This window comes from Thunnus thynnus, chromosome 16, assembly GCF_963924715.1.
Source record: "Thunnus thynnus chromosome 16, fThuThy2.1, whole genome shotgun sequence".
Taxonomy (NCBI): domain Eukaryota; kingdom Metazoa; phylum Chordata; class Actinopteri; order Scombriformes; family Scombridae; genus Thunnus; species Thunnus thynnus.
In genome coordinates this window covers 12,787,412-12,804,494 of record NC_089532.1, presented here as the reverse complement: position 1 = coordinate 12,804,494, position 17,083 = coordinate 12,787,412, and the positions used below count along the sequence as shown (strand labels likewise).

The 17,083-nt window shown below is 40.4% G+C and overlaps 1 protein-coding gene across 3 annotated transcripts in view; it reads left to right on the top strand.

The window, feature by feature from the left end:
- aqr (aquarius intron-binding spliceosomal factor) overlaps positions 1 to 17,083 on the top strand; it is a 55,478-nt gene that overhangs the window by 18,899 nt on the left and 19,496 nt on the right. For all 3 annotated transcript variants that reach the window (XM_067615016.1, XM_067615015.1, XM_067615017.1), the window contains exons 20-31: positions 1,337 to 1,506; positions 2,529 to 2,770; positions 2,957 to 3,106; positions 3,902 to 3,971; positions 5,574 to 5,684; positions 6,242 to 6,351; positions 9,809 to 9,944; positions 11,808 to 12,017; positions 13,968 to 14,105; positions 14,204 to 14,275; positions 15,197 to 15,384; positions 15,543 to 15,714. In XM_067615016.1, the coding sequence (XP_067471117.1) occupies positions 1,337 to 1,506; positions 2,529 to 2,770; positions 2,957 to 3,106; positions 3,902 to 3,971; positions 5,574 to 5,684; positions 6,242 to 6,351; positions 9,809 to 9,944; positions 11,808 to 12,017; positions 13,968 to 14,105; positions 14,204 to 14,275; positions 15,197 to 15,384; positions 15,543 to 15,714 (1,769 nt within the window). The remainder of the gene's footprint in view (positions 1 to 1,336; positions 1,507 to 2,528; positions 2,771 to 2,956; positions 3,107 to 3,901; positions 3,972 to 5,573; positions 5,685 to 6,241; positions 6,352 to 9,808; positions 9,945 to 11,807; positions 12,018 to 13,967; positions 14,106 to 14,203; positions 14,276 to 15,196; positions 15,385 to 15,542; positions 15,715 to 17,083) is intronic.

The following is a 17,083-nucleotide window of genomic DNA, read 5'->3' as shown; positions in this document are numbered from 1 at the left end:
CCACGCAAGGAAGCACCCATTACCCTATCCTCCCTCATCTGTTTGGTTTAAATATGCAGAGGGCAGGGCTTTCTAAATAGACATCCTGCCAGGGAACATGCCCAGCCAGCGTGAGCTTGGTTAAACTTTCAGATCCCCAACGGGGATAAGTGGTACTCTAGCTAACTGGGCGGTGGGGTGATTTCACATAAATCACTGGGTACTTGGTGACAGTTTGTGGAGACAAGAGCTGAGAGATGAATTTTGGGACATTAATAACTGACTTACATTATATATAGCTAAGGATAATCTTATCTGGTGCTCTCTAAAATGTTTGGTTCAAATGCAGAATGTGAATGCAGAGGTTACTGGATACATTATGAGTGAGTTAAGTGAACAAGTGCAATGCATCTCCTTTTAAATCATGCATTGATTTACTCCTACCTTTTAATAACTGACAGTTTAATAGAATAGCACACACAGTGGAACCACTTATAGTGATCACGTCTGTCCGGGACTAGATCACTATAAGGGGATGATTATTAAAACTGATTTTTTTTTTCTTTTTCTTTATTTTCTTTATTTCTCATGCAGATTACAATCTAATTCACGCTAACCAGTATAGTGATCACTATAAGCGGTTTCCACTGTACTTGTTTTAACTCCACACACCTTGGCCCAGCTGTCCAAGTTGTTATCCTATGGTGTAAAGGGTGTAGCTTCCACTCCTAAGCTATCACCACACTCATTTTAGTAAGGGGGATTTGAGGATCCCCACATACACTACACGCTATACACACGTGCACGCAGGCACGTATACACACACATTCATGGGCACACACACATCAGAGGTCAATAGGATTGAGTTTCTCTCTCCTCTTGCTCTGTGCCCCGCACTGCCATACAAGAATCTATTTAGATATCAATCTGTGAAAGCTGCACTCGCTGCACCACACAGCCTCCCTATGGGAGTAAGCTTAAAGTCCTCTATCTGTCAGTCATGCATCTTCATGTAATTCCTGTTCCTGAGGTGGAATAGCACTATAGCAAGACAAGCCAGGGTGAGCTCTTTTGAAAGGATTTTATTTTTAAAGAAATGCTAATGTTTTACTTCTGGGAATGAACTGATTTAGATTCAGTTTTAATAGTATTCCCTTAATGGCGACCCCTGTCCTTCTAAAGATTTGCCCTGCCATTATCTGTTACTTTTCTGTTATACTGTTGTACGGATGGGTAGTTTCTTTTGAGTGTAAAACACTTAGCTATGTTTAAAATGTTATACAAATTTAGATTTGTCACTCAAGGTTATTATCACTTCCTTCCTGTAACAAGTATTCTCCCCTCCACTCTTATCCAGGACCTGAACCAAAGCCTAAGCTGCGAGGAGATGCAAGAACATTCCGTGTATGGCTGGACCCGAACCAGTATCAGCAGGACATGACCAGCAGTATTCAGAGTGGCACCGAAGACCCATATGAAACATTCAACATCATCATGAGACGCAAACCAAAGGAGAATAATTTCAAGGTTCGGATCCGCCCTCACCATACATAGTGTTTAAGTGCTTTATCCTCGGACCTTGAGCTCTGGTCCTACCAGCACCACCCCTGAGTGATCTATCGCATGTATTATGCTCTCTTGGGTATTGTAGCTGTAAGGTTGGGGCCAGGGCAACTCCGAGATTACCACCCACTCAAGGCCCTCAAAGTGATCCCAATGAGAGACACTTCTCACTGGATCTTTATGTGATACCCCTCTCTCACCTTTAAGAATCCCCTTGTGGCAGCAAGCCAACATTGTATGGTATACTCTTGGGGTGCCTTCAGTAAGAAAGCATAAACATTTTATATTATATTGTCAGTATAACATACAAATGTCCTCAGCAGAACTAAGCTTTTCAAGAAGGTTAAGAAAAGGTAAATCTATGCTAATATTAGATTGATGAGTTTTTCTGCAGTTCATGGTAAGGTTAACCATGCAAGTGTGAAACTTTTGTTAAAAATCCCATCTGTCTCTCTGATGTTGTTTTGCTCCATTTTGTGCTGCATCTTTTTTAGAATGTTAACCATTCACAAATCACTTTGCTGTTTGCCACGTTCTTTTATTCGATAGCTTCTCATCACGGCTTTGTCAAATCCTCTGTTTCTAATTCTGAGCACCCATTTCTGTCTTTCACAGCGATAGGAATGACAGATGTTTTTGAAGTGTCTTTTTTTTTTTCTTGTATTTGAAAGGCGCAGGAACTAATGGGTATTCAAGAAACATTCTTCTGCATCTTTGATGTTTGACACAGATAAAAGTAAACACGTTTCCTACCCAATGTTTGATGCACAGGGTATTAGACAGTTTGCAGCTCATTAAAACATAATTGACAGACATACAAATTTCCTGCTGTCCCATCAGCCCACCACACATTTATTCTTATCCGGCTAAACCACCTCTTGAGTCATGAAAGCTTCTGCAGTGCTGTTGTCTGACATGCCTCAATCTGCTTTTTGCTAACTTTTGGTTTGATATCTGTCCCATTTTTCTCTGTTTCTCTGTTCCAGGCAGTGCTAGAGACCATCAGAAACCTGATGAACACAGAGTGTGTTGTCCCAGACTGGCTTCACGACATCATCCTTGGCTATGGAGACCAAGGCAGTGCCCACTATTCCAAAATGCCTAATCAGATCTCCACATTGGACTTCAATGACACCTTTCTGTCACTGGACCATTTACGTTCCTGTTTCCCTGGCTCCACTATAAAGGTCACAGAGGAGAATCGTGAACTGCAAGTCCCTCCTTTCAGGTGAATGTCAAGATCCTATTAAGAAATTATGAAGAAAAAGGAGGTTGATTTACCATGAATAATATTTTAGATAAATGTTTAGACATTATTCCATTAGTTCTTTTGCTTTTGTGTTATTTGCATACTGGATACAATGGTCTACATGTTATTATGTAATATTTTCTAATCCCTCTTTTCCTTTACTAGAATCACGTTTCCCATCTCAAACAAAACAGACAAAGGAAAGAAGAGAAAGGCTGATGAAGAAGTGGAGGACAAAGTGGAGGACATGGCCTTGATCGTTGAGCCATATGTCACTCCCAACCGCGGGCCATATCCCTACAACCAGCCCAAACGGTGAGAGATTAGGCGTCCTGGCTCACTACTTAACGAGATCAGGTGTCGAAAAGCTGTGTAGTGTTTGGTTGAACTTTGACTTCTCTCGGTAGTCAGCATGATGAACTCTTTAAAGATAGTTACACCTTAACTGACACTTACCACTGTGTTTCACCCATCCTTCAGTTCTTGGCCCATGTGTTGTTTTGTAGCATGCCTTAAGTCCTTAACCTTCATCCAAAGCATCTTTTCAGTGTCAAACAACACAGAAATGAAGCCAAATGCTCATTACAGCTACCCCAGTACAGCTCTGTGCCCTGTTCCAACTACTTTATGCCTGACTGTTTTGGTTTGTTTGTCGCCATGGTATCTCTGACTTGTTCGCTATGTAATGTTGTGGTGCTATTTTGGTTGTTGTTATGCCTACATTTATAGATTTGAGTTTTTATGCAATTAAAAGTGAACAGATAAGGCTTTATTGTTCCTTGGCTAATTATAACACCACAAAATAATTGCCCTTCATGAAAATTTAAGATTCATCTAATGGTGTTTTAGCATTTCCAGTTTGCACTTTGATATTTAAATCTTGATAGTAACCACATGTCCATGGGGAAGCCCATTACAGCCCTTAACAATTTTTAAAGATGGTCTCAAAAAACATAACAACAGAACTTGCATTAAGCACTTTTTTTGTTTTTTTTAAACTAATGAAAACATTTGAACACAAATGTGTTCATGCTATCAAGGCTATTCAGTATCTCTGACTAATTACTTGATTTATTAATGCCAGCAATGTAAATGTTGTATTTGTTGCAGGAATACAATTCAATTCACTCCCACTCAGATTGAAGCCATTCGAGCCGGGATGCAGCCAGGCCTCACCATGGTAAGGACTTTATCATTTCATTGTATGAGTTGCTCACACAAGTTTTAAGATTGAATTGAAGCCATCCAAAGAAAACCTGCAAAATAAAGATGATCTATTTGACAAAAGATTGCACACTCATCAAATAGTAATCATGGATATCTGACCTATGGAATACTGATTTAATTAGTCACTGCGTATCTGTTTATTTGTTCTTAGAAGATTAAGATGATTGCAGAGTTGATACAAAAAATGACATCGCAAACACAATACCTCACACAAGCTAATGTTTCATTTTGTCTTTCTCTTTTAAATGTATTCTATAAGTAACAGAAAAAGAAAACATAATAAAGCATAGTGATTTAATAAGAAGAACAAGCTCATTTTTAAGCTCAGCCCTATCAAGTCATCATTGCATATCCTTGTGTGTGATATTGTCTGGGCAGAGCCTCAGTCCAGCGACTGCTGATACTGCAGGTGCATATTGTCCCACCTTGCTGTTACATAGCCAAACATTTTCAACCATTAATCTTAGTGGGGGAAGGAAATTCCCTCACCAGTAAATATGGTATTGTTTGGTGTCCTCACCTCCATCCGTTATGTTGAGTGATGACGAATTTCTCTGAATCCTCTCTGTAATTTTGGCATATCCAATGACGTAAACAACCACTCATAAAAATGACAGGATGACAGCGATGGATACAGCCAGTTCTTATGCACATCCACAGCCATGTCATTCCAACGTACCATTGTTATCTCCAGAGTGGTGCAACACATACCGTTTTAACAAAAGCGCTATTCCAATGTGATGATTGGAAGCTGGCAGTGGGTTCTGAGTTATTTATTGTGCAGCTAGCCGAGGTAAATATGGCAAGTAGGTGATCAGCAGAGTCATAAAACATCTCTGCATGCATGCCTTGCTCTGCTCCTCTCTTCTGACCTCCTCTAACCTTCCTTCTTGGCATATGTCACAGTCTTTAGCAACCATAATAAACACATACTACCTCCCAGTCTGCCTGGCTTGGCTTTCATGTAGGGTAACCAAGGAGCTGATTATGCACTGATTTATGCAAGAATATCTAATTGTGCATTACTATTTTTAGCAGAAATTACTCACCTGAGATACCCATACTAGGTCCAACCTGTCTCATAAATATTTATTTGGTAAATTAGATGTGCTATTCCCCTAAGATAAGTAAATACAAGGCTTATTATCATGGCAACATGCATGGAGTGTTGAAGTGCTAGTAACATTCAGAAAACAAGAACAAAAAGGAGACTTGAAGGATGCTTATGCCTCCTTTTTCAGGAGCTTTCTGTGTTCTTGCCCATGTGTGCAGTCAGTGGGATTGACTTGGCATGCCAGGCAACACCACAGCCCTGTTGCATGGGGTCCGTCTGAGTATGGTAAACTATGGGGCACCAGCTTAGCCCGTTCTGACATGCTCATGACCTAGTTGTCAAAACTACTGGGATGTCTCCAAGGCAAATGCCTTTGCACTATAACCTAACTTCTAATTGTGCTTATCCTCTGTTCTGTTTCTGTTTTCTTACTTTTCTCATGTTCGCTAATTAAAAATGTTTATTTCCTTCTTTCCAACCCTGTTCCTGTTGTGTCTCCAGGTTGTAGGACCACCAGGTACTGGAAAGACAGATGTTGCTGTTCAGATCATCTCAAACCTCTATCACAACTTTCCTGAGCAGAGGACCCTCATAGTGACACACTCAAATCAGGTTAACCCACCACACACACACAGCACATCTACACACAAACCAGCACAATACATCTATGAGCTCTGAAAATTTTCCCTAACACCCTGCTCAAAAACCAGTGAAGCTGTCTAGAGAATTTACGGCTTGTGCTCAGAACTGTCCATTAATCAGGCAACAGCTCTACTCAAACCATGGAGGAAAAATTTAAATCCAAGCTCCCTTGTGCCCCAGTATCCCCTCTCAGTATTTAATCATAAAGTAATCTGCTGTTGTTTTACACCAGTGGAAGCTTGCCAGAAGGAAACTTAGCCACAAAAAGTAGAACTGGATTTAATAATGAAAACCTTTGTTCTAGCGCAATCATTTCACCTTCCATTTATATTCCTTTAGCATGCTACCTATTCTACTTATTAGATATTACACATTAACAGCACCAATACAGGACCAAATCACTAGAGATCAATGAGATCATTTCATGCACAAGTGCTGTTGATGGTTGACTAAATAAACACAAATAAAAAGAGGGGATTTCCATGTCTGATCATGTTCACTTGTTACCATGGTTCATTCTACACCAGGCTCTGAACCAGCTGTTTGAAAAAATCATGGCACTAGACATCGACGAACGCCATCTCTTGCGTCTGGGTCACGGAGAAGAGGAGCTGGAGACTGAGAAGGACTTCAGCAGGTGAGGACAGCAGGAGACAGGTGGAGAGAGGATCCACACACAGATAGATGCACCTAAACAAACAGAAATGCACACGTGAAAATTGAGACCGGTTGATATCACACATGCTCATATGAAAGTACTTTGGATACGTTTATAGACTTATGCATATCCACTGCAGAGGCAACCTTCACAGTTTGATCAAAGCCGACAACAAACACAAGCACACGCAGACATACATAAAAGCAGTCCAGCTGCCCACATACATATGAAATTAGTCTGAGCCAACACAGTGACAGGGCTACTCGATACTCCCATATGCCAGGCCATAGACCTGGTTTATCTTCATTAGGCAGCATTGGCCTCTCAGGCCTTTCCACCAGTGTAAGGGATCTCTCCCCACAGCTCTGCTCTCAGAGGCAATTCCTTACTGATGAACCCTCTCCTCACTACACCACAAGAAAAGAATTGACCTTGTACCCATTTGTACCGGCCACTCTGAGAATAATTTCTAAGAAGAAAACCTGAAAACATGATTTTGGAAGTTTTTTCAGGGCTGCCTAAAAGTCATGGATAGTTATGCATTGCCTAAACAATGTACAATCATACTGATAATCATTCTTTCAGTCAGTATTTCTTTGTGTCTCTTGTCAACTTCCCCCTCTGGTAAAGAAAGCAAGTTAAGAGGCAACATTAGCCCAAACATCCCAGTTCTTAAGTATATGTCTTGATCATAAAAATCTGTAGTTATACTTGTGGCTGACCAAATTTAAAGTAGTAGTAGTATAACACAGAAGAAAATTGATAGTAGTAGAAGTATTACAAATTCTAGCAAATACTTCATCCACAGTGTGCTATGTAATATACAAAAATGTATAGGAACAAACTCATGTAACAAAATATTTAGCAATCTGTGGTATAAATTATGAACAAATAAATAAATTACATGAATAAATACTTATCATTTCAGGTTTTAAGACAAGAATATTTATGTAGCTGAGGTTAAATCTCTGGTGTACGACATTACCTGACTGTAATTGAATTAAACCTAAATATTGTTTTAGAAGTAGCTGTTTAAGAACTTTTGTCTACACACTAAAAGACATGTAAAACACATAGTGTTGCTCTTCATCCAGCACTGGTGGCAGGGCACAGAACAAATAGCCTCAGACAAGAACCACTAGAGTCCTTTTAGGGAAGCCCCAGTAGTTCCCAACTCACTCACCCACGTCTTTGTGTAAGCTCCACTGTATTTGTGTGTGTGTGTGTGTGTGTGTGTGATGCCTTGAAGGATAGTGACTCAGCCCTTACTACTGAGACATACTGAGATGGGAAAAGAGAAAGTGGGGGGGCAGCACACTTAAGCACTCATGACAGACTTGAGAAAGAGAGATTATCTCAAGATACCCAAAACATTTACAGTTCTACATGACTGCTGCTATATTTTACACTATTATTAGGTGAATCATCCAGCACTCTTTTTTGGGGGGGGCTAGCATTTGAATATAAATAGCTCTGTGTCACTGAATCTTAAGTTTTCATGCTGTTACTATTTGAAGTTTCCTTATAGCCTACATAGTTAATTACCACCTTTTCCATCTGTGGCACTGAGCAAATTGCACCCTATAGCTTTTAGCAGCACTTCCAGAAGAGGAAGGGAGGGGTTATACATGTCGCTCATTTACATACCCTGTGTATAGCTACTGCTCAGTATGACTGTATGACTGTAGTATGAATAGCAGTGTATGCGAACTAGGGTCCTAACATGGAAGCAGTCTGTTACATTCTTAAATTATGCAGCATCACAGACATAAAAGAAGGAGCTTTAGCTAGCAGCATTTAATATGTTCCCGCCTGCCTGGATGCCTCATAACAACATGCAGACTCCACACTCCTTCCACCCCACTGACACCACCAAGAGGAGAGAGCCGGAGAGTTTTAATTAACACTGTATACGAGATGAAAAATGGAAGGCAGTGCTCCTCCGAATGCCTAACAAAGGGGAAAGCTACAGCACTATCAATTAACACTGCCTCCCTGCATTTTATGATATATTTTGTGCTGCTTTAATGAGATTTTGAGAGTGGGTGTTGGTGGCAGTATGGGGAAGACCACATTTAGACAGTTTATATTTAGCTCTAGGTTTTAGGTAAAAAATAATTAACAGTATGTCAAAATGTGTCATGATGCCTCTCTTGCTCATGGTGAAAATAAAATGCAGCATACTCAATCACTTTTATATTTATTGGATTTTAAGAAAAAAAAAAAATTGCAACCCTGGTGATAAATGTAGTCTGTCTGCTGTTCACATTTATGCATCAATTCTGGGGTTTTTTTGTCTCTGGGAGTTGCTGAATGCATTACAGGTCTGACATCCTGGGAAGCAAGGTCACTCTCCATTTTTGTTTAATTTTATTCAGGCCAAACAGGCAGAGCAGTGTGATTGTCTTTGAGTCACCTGCTGACTGAGGATCTTTGCAGAGTGTCTAAAAATAGACTTCACCTCCAGTATTACCCTATGACCCCTCCCACTTCCTGTCTGTGTGTGTTGCTTGTCTTGTTGCCACCTGCTAATTGCTTTTAAGCAAAATTGTTCAGCCGCACAATAGGATGCATGATAGAACCCTAAACAAACCTTGTGTGCAGTCAAGGACACCCGTTGCCGTCTTGGAACCTCTGTAGTACAGTGGGTCATATTTACAAAATATTTTACCTTGTAAGATACTGCATGTCCTCAGATAACCATGCATTATGTCATCTGCTGACTCTCAGCCAAGGACAGAAACACAGTAATGGCAATTAAAACCAAAATTCCACACAATCAACTTAACAATCAGATAACAACCATCAGATCGAGATTAACTCTGCTCTATTAATCAATTCAGGCAATAAGCAACCTAATGCCACACAGGGAAGTGATCGAGATCAGATCAGAGATGGCATCCACAATTAGAAGAGACTTTATCTCACCTGTTTGTTATATGTAATGGTTTGTCTGAGGTCTCCGTCTGGCTTGTAACACCAGCATGTAGGTCGATGAACGTGGGTCATCACCTTTTGTGGGGCAGTGAGGTTGATAGTCAAGCGCATTCTGATCATTTGATGTTTAGTAATAACATCAGAAAGGCACAACACGAACATATTCAGTGCCTTTGCAAACAAATGAGACTATAATCTGCAGTAATGGATGTGTCTGTGTTAAGTTACATCCAAGAAATTCTTAAATTCTGTTTTCACAAATCAACAGATTCTACCAATGATTCTTTGTGTGTGTGTGCGTGTGTGTCCTTAATAATACCATTTATTTATAGAAACAGCATGTGAAACCTTAAACATGAATCTTCTCACATCATTTTATAATTCTAAACCTTTGATATGTGTGACAATTGCAGCAGATGATTGTGATTATTTATAATTTTTCAAAAAAAGGTAAGCCGTTAGGATTGTTGACTAACTATGCTGTGCTCGCCATCTCCAGATACGGCAGGGTAAACTATGTCCTCGCCAGAAGACTGGAGCTCCTCAGAGAGGTGGGAAGGTTACAGGAGAGCTTGGATGTTCCCGGTGATGTTTCTTACACCTGTGAGACCGCTGGACACTTCTACCTCTACCAGGTAAGGCTATCACAAGGTGTGCATGTGTTTCTATGATGTGTAGAGAAAGTCGCAAAAAAGTAATTGAAACTATTGTTTATAAAAAATATAATAAGTGTACAATTTTGCAACATGTTATGCATAATATCAAGCTAAATGTGAGAGTAATGTTCAAATAAAATTCCTAATATAATAAATGTTTATCAAAAATTAAACTTTCATAAGTCCTGATGTTTTTTGCAGTCAGCTGCTTCTCGCTGTCCTACTATCAAGACTCTAAACATCCTTGAAATTGTGTTTGGGTATTAATATTGATTTACAGAAACAGAGAGTTAAGGGGATACGGGACATATTTTGCAAAATTGATTAGAATAGATTTCTGCATTGTCTGCCCTGCTCCTCAGAGATATTCACGCCAATCAAATCCAGACATTATTGAAGCTTCCATTCCCCAGACTCATTGCTTTTTTTTTTTTTTTGCCTAGACTGCAAATACCTAGATACAATCTCAACCCTCGCTGTTTATTCCTGTCACCTAATTATCGCTGTCCTCTTGGGCTGCTGGAAAAGTTCCACTGCTGCAGACAATTATTTATCTGCATTCCCTTCATTAGAAGAGTTCTTAAATAGACGTTATATATATTTGTAACATAAAGAAGGGTAGGGGTCATGATTAAGCTGTCATCTTCAGTTTCCTGGTAAGCATAAAAATACCAAACTTCCTTTTTTCCCCCCCCTGCAAATAAGTAGCTGTCAGTGAAGTATCACATCACATCATGGCAGTAATATGAGACATATAGAAATAGTGCAAGGATGCCAGTGACATAGTTCTCTGCGGTAGTCAGAACTCACACTATATCCTAATGCCGCTAGTTATCCGGTGAGTCGAAGCTATAGCAAATACTTGAATACCACGGCCGTTTCCAAGCTCTCATGTCAGAGATTGTTTGAGGATGCTCATGCTGACAGTTTTTGCACCTTGACATAACTTTGACAGTTGTCCCTCATAAAAACACACACACACACCACTGTGGTTTATGATTTATTTGATGCCGCATAGAGACTGAATTCTCAGCATACAACTAATTTTCCTGAGGTTTCCTGTGTGTTTGTCATAGCTCTGAAAACTGACCAACAGTCTAGTTCTTATATATTTGAGGATGCAAATGTCCAGAAGTTGTTTGCGTAGTGAATCTGCAACCACAAGCACACTATTCCGTCAGTGATCAATGATTCAAATGCTTATAGATATACTTAAGGTATTGATGGTGGTCTTAATAGTCCTCTCACACAGATATTTAACACACAATTAAGCTCAGTCCTCAAGCAGACTAGTTAATGTTATCCTTAAAGTTGTTTTTCACAGGGGTATTTATAGAACTAGGCTACCCTGCTGTGTTGTTGAGGCTGGTTTATTAGGTCCTCAGCAGGAGAGTGAGGCTATCTGTTCTCTTTTAGTCATTTTTTTGTAATGTGTTTTTAGTTTTGTACAAAAAAATTATAAGGAAATTACAGCATGCACCATTTAGGCTGGGCAGAGGAACGAAGGAACCCCCAGTGTGTGCCCATAGAGCATTTTGGTAGGCATCAAACAACTGGAGGCTAGTGTACTACGAATCTCCACACCAGAAAGCTTAGCGATTTTCTTAATAAAGGTGTGAATTTAAACATTTTTTAAGTGATTCTCTGAATATATTATATTTTCAAGACCACCTGTAATGTATTCTAACCCATTCCACCTTTTGATCACTCACCCAAATACATACAAGGCACATGGACGTGTGTGATTCTACATTATATACTTAACTCAGAATATCACTACTGGGACTCAGACTCGTTAACATCCCGAGGGTGCTGTACGTCTGCTCTCTCTCCCAACTACAGGTGATATCTCGCTGGGAAGAGTACATGAGCAAAGTCAAGCCTAAACAGGCCAAGAAAGTGGAGGTGGAGGCCGTGGCTGCACACTTTCCCTTCCACAAGTACTTCTCCAACGCCCCCCAGCCTGTGTTCAAGGGTCGGTCATTTGAGGAGGACATGGACATTGCGGAGGGCTGCTACCGCCACATCAAGAAAATATTTACCCAGCTGGAGGTAAGGAGGCCACTCACACACACACACACACACACGAGTGTGCTAGTTCCCTCTCTGCTGAGCAACACCCAGTGGGATGTAAAGAGGTTACTTGAGTGCAATAGGGCAAGACAATTTTATTTATAGAACAAACTTTGTTGCAGTTCAAGTCAATGTACTTTACATTAAAATGCACACAGCAACAAATAACATGTACAGATGCACATATTACACACACTGTCTCCAACTAATTAGCCCATGTAGCCCTTTCATTTTTTTACTCACACACATACACATAGCCAGTGGTATTTTTGGCCCATCTCTTCAGATATATTTGCAGATCTTTTTTACTTTTCAAACTCTTTCACACTCATCACACAGATGTTATCATTCCTCCTCAGCCCATCGAGTATTTCTGTAGGGATAACAATAACATTTCAGATTTATGGGAACACCAAGAAGGTCTCCGAAAAGCAATAAAGAAGTTATTGGCTGGAGGTAATATCCCAACACATGTGGTGACCTTGATTTATCTGGCTGGCCTCTGTATCACTGCATCACAGCACCTCTCCCTCCTCCCTCAGCCTCACCCATGCTGCAGTGAAATCTGTACACCCATTAAGAGGCATTGCTGTCTGCGGTGCAGGGAAGAGAAGGCGACATTCTGCTGAATTTGCTTATCTGTCTGCCTTTTCAAATGTAAAAGCAGTTTGGAATAAGCTGTCATAGGAATATGCTATGAATTTATCGCAGTACAGACAGACAGGGACACAAAGTGCCTCCTGTGTTTTTCTTCTATAGACATCTCCTCTCTCCTCTCTGCAGTCTCTCAACATCTTTACTACTGTTTACTTCTTTTTAGTATTTTTTCCCTCTCCTTAGTGTCTGTGAATCTTCACCATCTTGATTTCACCCTTCAACCGCTCTGGAGCCATGAGGGTTAAAAATAGAGCTCATCAATATTGCATGTTTTGATTGGTTTAATATTAATGCTAAAATAGTAACACATCAAATATTTATACCCCAGCGCTGTCCAAGTCTACGTCTCCCGTCCTCTCTCCCTGCTTCTCTCCCTTCCCTGCCCCTACACAGCTAGTGTGGTAACCTGAAAATAGCATGCCTGTTCACCCATATTCCCCATTTGGTGCCTCCCCCCTACAGCGTGGTTTCCAGAGTGCCATGATATCAGAACTCTGAACTAATTTTTTGTTTAAAAACCGGCCCTAAATCTTCCATTCCAGTATAAGCCATGTAAGAAAATCTGTGCTAAAGTGCTCCTCAAGCTGCAGATATTGAACAGCAAAACTACACCCAGTATACTCTCCGCAGAACAGCCCTGCGGCTCGCTGGCCTCTGTATCAGTGCATCATGGGAAAGAGGAGAGTGTTTGTTAATGAGAGTAGAAGGCAGAGGGATTATGTTAATGATATGTTTTGTTGAAAGGCAAGAGACGCTGCCACAGTCTTTTGTGACTGTCTTTTAGTTAGGAGTTATGAAGCGTCTCCACGGAATCAAAAGAAGAGGCATTTGGAGCTATTATGAGTTCTAGGTCTTAAGTTAATCTATTGAGTTTTTCAAATGTGGGTAGAGATAACAGTGTATCGGTTATGTTTCTGAATACTGAAGTGACTTTTTTCTGCTAGAGTTGCTGTTACTTCACCTTAGATAATCATCTTATCCATCATCTTCCACAGTAATCATTCATCATTTTGTCAGTATTGCCTTCAAAAATTAAAGTGAAACATAATTACATTCACAAATACTTTGATACATAATAGCTACCTAGATCCTAGCTTCCCAAGGTCTCTCCAGAGGTCTTTATTCAATTAGTTTTTAATTACTTATGGGAGATTATGGTTTCTCTTAATTTCTTTCTGCTATTTGTCTCCCGAATCACATCTGTTAATAAAATATTATTGTGTGCAGTGATTAAATCCTGACCCTCACTTTCTCTCTTGTCTACCCTTGAAGGAGTTTAGGGCCTTTGAGCTGCTGAGAAGTGGACTGGACCGCTCCAAGTATCTGCTAGTGAAGGAAGCCAAAATCATCGCTATGACCTGCACACATGCTGCACTCAAACGTCATGACCTGGTGGAGCTGGGATTTAAGGTAGACTCCTCTCAGTTATTTATTTTTAAACTACCACACAATGACTTGACTCAGTTATTTTAACTATTTTTTATTAAATTGTTGATTCTCCTTATTAGTATGACAACATCCTGATGGAAGAAGCTGCTCAGATTCTGGAGATCGAGACCTTCATCCCCTTGCTGTTGCAGGTAACTTAACAATGTGCTTTAAAGCTAAGACTGTTTAGCTGAAAACTCAACTATTATCAAAAACTACAGCTATGTCCTGCCTGACAACTCTATGCCAGGCCCAAGGACTATCATAAGTTCCGACATCAAGCCCAGTTTAATCCTTTAGGATTCAGTCTTCTACTACCTGACTTTCCCAGTTAAGTAAGGTCTGACTGATGGGCTCCAAACAGGGTAATGGTGCTTGTCTTTGGTAGTCGTGCCTAATTGTCCAAGATAGTGTTAATGTCTGTTTACAGATGAGACCATTAAGCACATCAGCCCATTCAACAGCCTCACTAGAGCTCCTCTCTTTATCTCCCTTTTCTCAGTGAGCCAAGTATACGTCACAGTGAAACTCTTATTCCTCCTGCTCTCCTTCCCTTTCATTATCCAGCTATTCAACCCTTATCAGTGATTTGAGTGATTAAATCAGCTCTTGACTTACAATGGTTGGTATATCAAATTTGTCTGAGGTCAAGCTCCAAATAAACCACATCTAATTAGCGAAATCTGGCAGCGTGACGTAGACATGAGTAACATACTGCACTGGCCCTTCATGCTTAACTGCCCACCTGGACTTTAATGCTATTATCTGTTGATCTGATTTCACATACACAATATCATATTGTCAAGTCATTAGACAAAAACTAAATTGAATAGAGCTGGGCAGCGTGGGGTAGTTGTAGTGCACTGGGATTACACATCTGGACTTTACAGGTTAGAATGTTAATTTATACTGGTACCTTTAGGTAAGACATTTATTTTCATCACCATATTTAAAGGGAAACCTTATACTGTGCCAAATGTAGAAGATTAAAATAATATTTTAATCAGGCTAGTTCTGACCTCTTAACTTCATTTAAGTATTCTCTGTATATCTTCCCCTCTCTCTCTCTACAGAACCCAGAGGATGGCTACAGCAGGCTGAAGCGTTGGATCATGATTGGAGACCACCACCAGTTGCCCCCTGTCATCAAGAACATGGCCTTCCAGAAGTACTCAAACATGGAACAGTCCCTCTTCACCCGATTTGTGCGCCTGGGAGTGCCCACCATAGATCTGGATGCGCAGGGCCGTGCACGTGCGAGGTGGGTCATTCAGTAGATAACATAAGAGATAACATAGAATCAGTTTTGATAGACTTAATGTTAGGATTAAGGATGCAGTGTTTTAGGGGTTGGCGATGTTGCCTCACAAAAAGGACATAACAACAGTGTGACAATGTTTTTATCTCCCTGTGCCACAGTCTGTGTAACTTGTACAACTGGCGCTACAAACACCTGGGAAATCTGCCTCATGTCCAGCAAATGCCTGAGTTCCAGGTACCCAACCCTGGCCTGACCTTTGACTTCCAGCTTATTAATGTGGAGGACTTCAATGGTGTGGGAGAGTCTGAGCCCAACCCTTACTTCTATCAGGTCAGTAGTACACTACAAAATACACAAATACACACACAGCACAGCAGTCATTTGTACTAATGATGTAGCACTTACAAAAAGTTACTCTGTGAGTCTACCTAATCATGATATCACACATTTGAACCTCTTTTTGATTCTCCTTAAGAAATTAAAACTAAAACTTGGAAACTAACTAGAATCAGTCACTTCTAGAAAATGAACTGTTAATGTATTGTGAAAACTTACTAAAATCAAACTGGAATTAAATATGGTTAAACTGTAAGTAACCCAGTACCAACAGGATGAATCCACAAAGACATGTACACTGCCTGGCCAAAAAAAAAGTCACCACCTAAAAATAAAAGGTCACACACTCTAATAATTCGTTGGACCGCCTTTAGCTTTGATTATGGCACTCATCCGCTGTGGCATTGTTTCGATAAGCTTCTGCAATGTCACAAGATTTATTTCCGTCCAGTGTTGCATTCATTTTTCACCGTGATCTCGTATTGATGATGGGATAGTCGGACCAATGCGCAAAGCCTTCTCCAGCACATCCCAAAGATTCTCAATGCGGTTAATGTCTGGACTCTGTGGTGGCCAATCCATGAGTGAAAATGATGTCACATTCTCCCTGAACCACTCTTTCACAATTTTAGCCCGATGAATCCTAGCATTGTCATCTTGGAATATGCCCGTGCCATCAGGGAAGATGATGGAATAATCTGGTCATTCAGTATATTCAGGTAGTCAGCTGACCTCATTCTTTGGGCACATAATGTTGCTGAACCTAGACGTGACCAACTGCAGCAACCTCAGATCATACCACTGCCCCCACAGGCTTGTACAGTAGGCACTAGGCATGATGGGTGCATCACTTCATCTGCCTCTCTTCTTACCCTGATGCGCCCATCACTCTGGAACAGAGTAAATCTGGACTCATCAGACCACATGACTTTATTCCATTGCTCCAGAGTCCAATCTTTATGCTCCCTAGCAAATTGAAGCCTTTTTTCTGATTAGCCTCACTGATTAGTGGTTTTCTTAGAGCTACACAGCTGTTCAGCTCCAATCCCTTGAGTGCCCTTTGCATTGTGCGTGTGGAAATGCTCTTACTTTCACTATTAAACATAGCCCCGAGTTCTACTGTTGTTTTTCTGCGATTTCATTTCACCAAATATTTAAGTGATCGCCGATCATAATCAGTTAGGATTTTTTTCCAACCACATTTCTTCCTCGAAGATGATGGTTCCCCACTATCCCTCCAGTTTTTAATATGCGTTGGACAGTTCTTAACCCGATTTTAGTAGTTTCTGCAATCTCCTTAGATGTTTTCTCTGCTTGATGCATGCCAATGATTTGACCCTTCTCAAACATCTTTTCCATGACC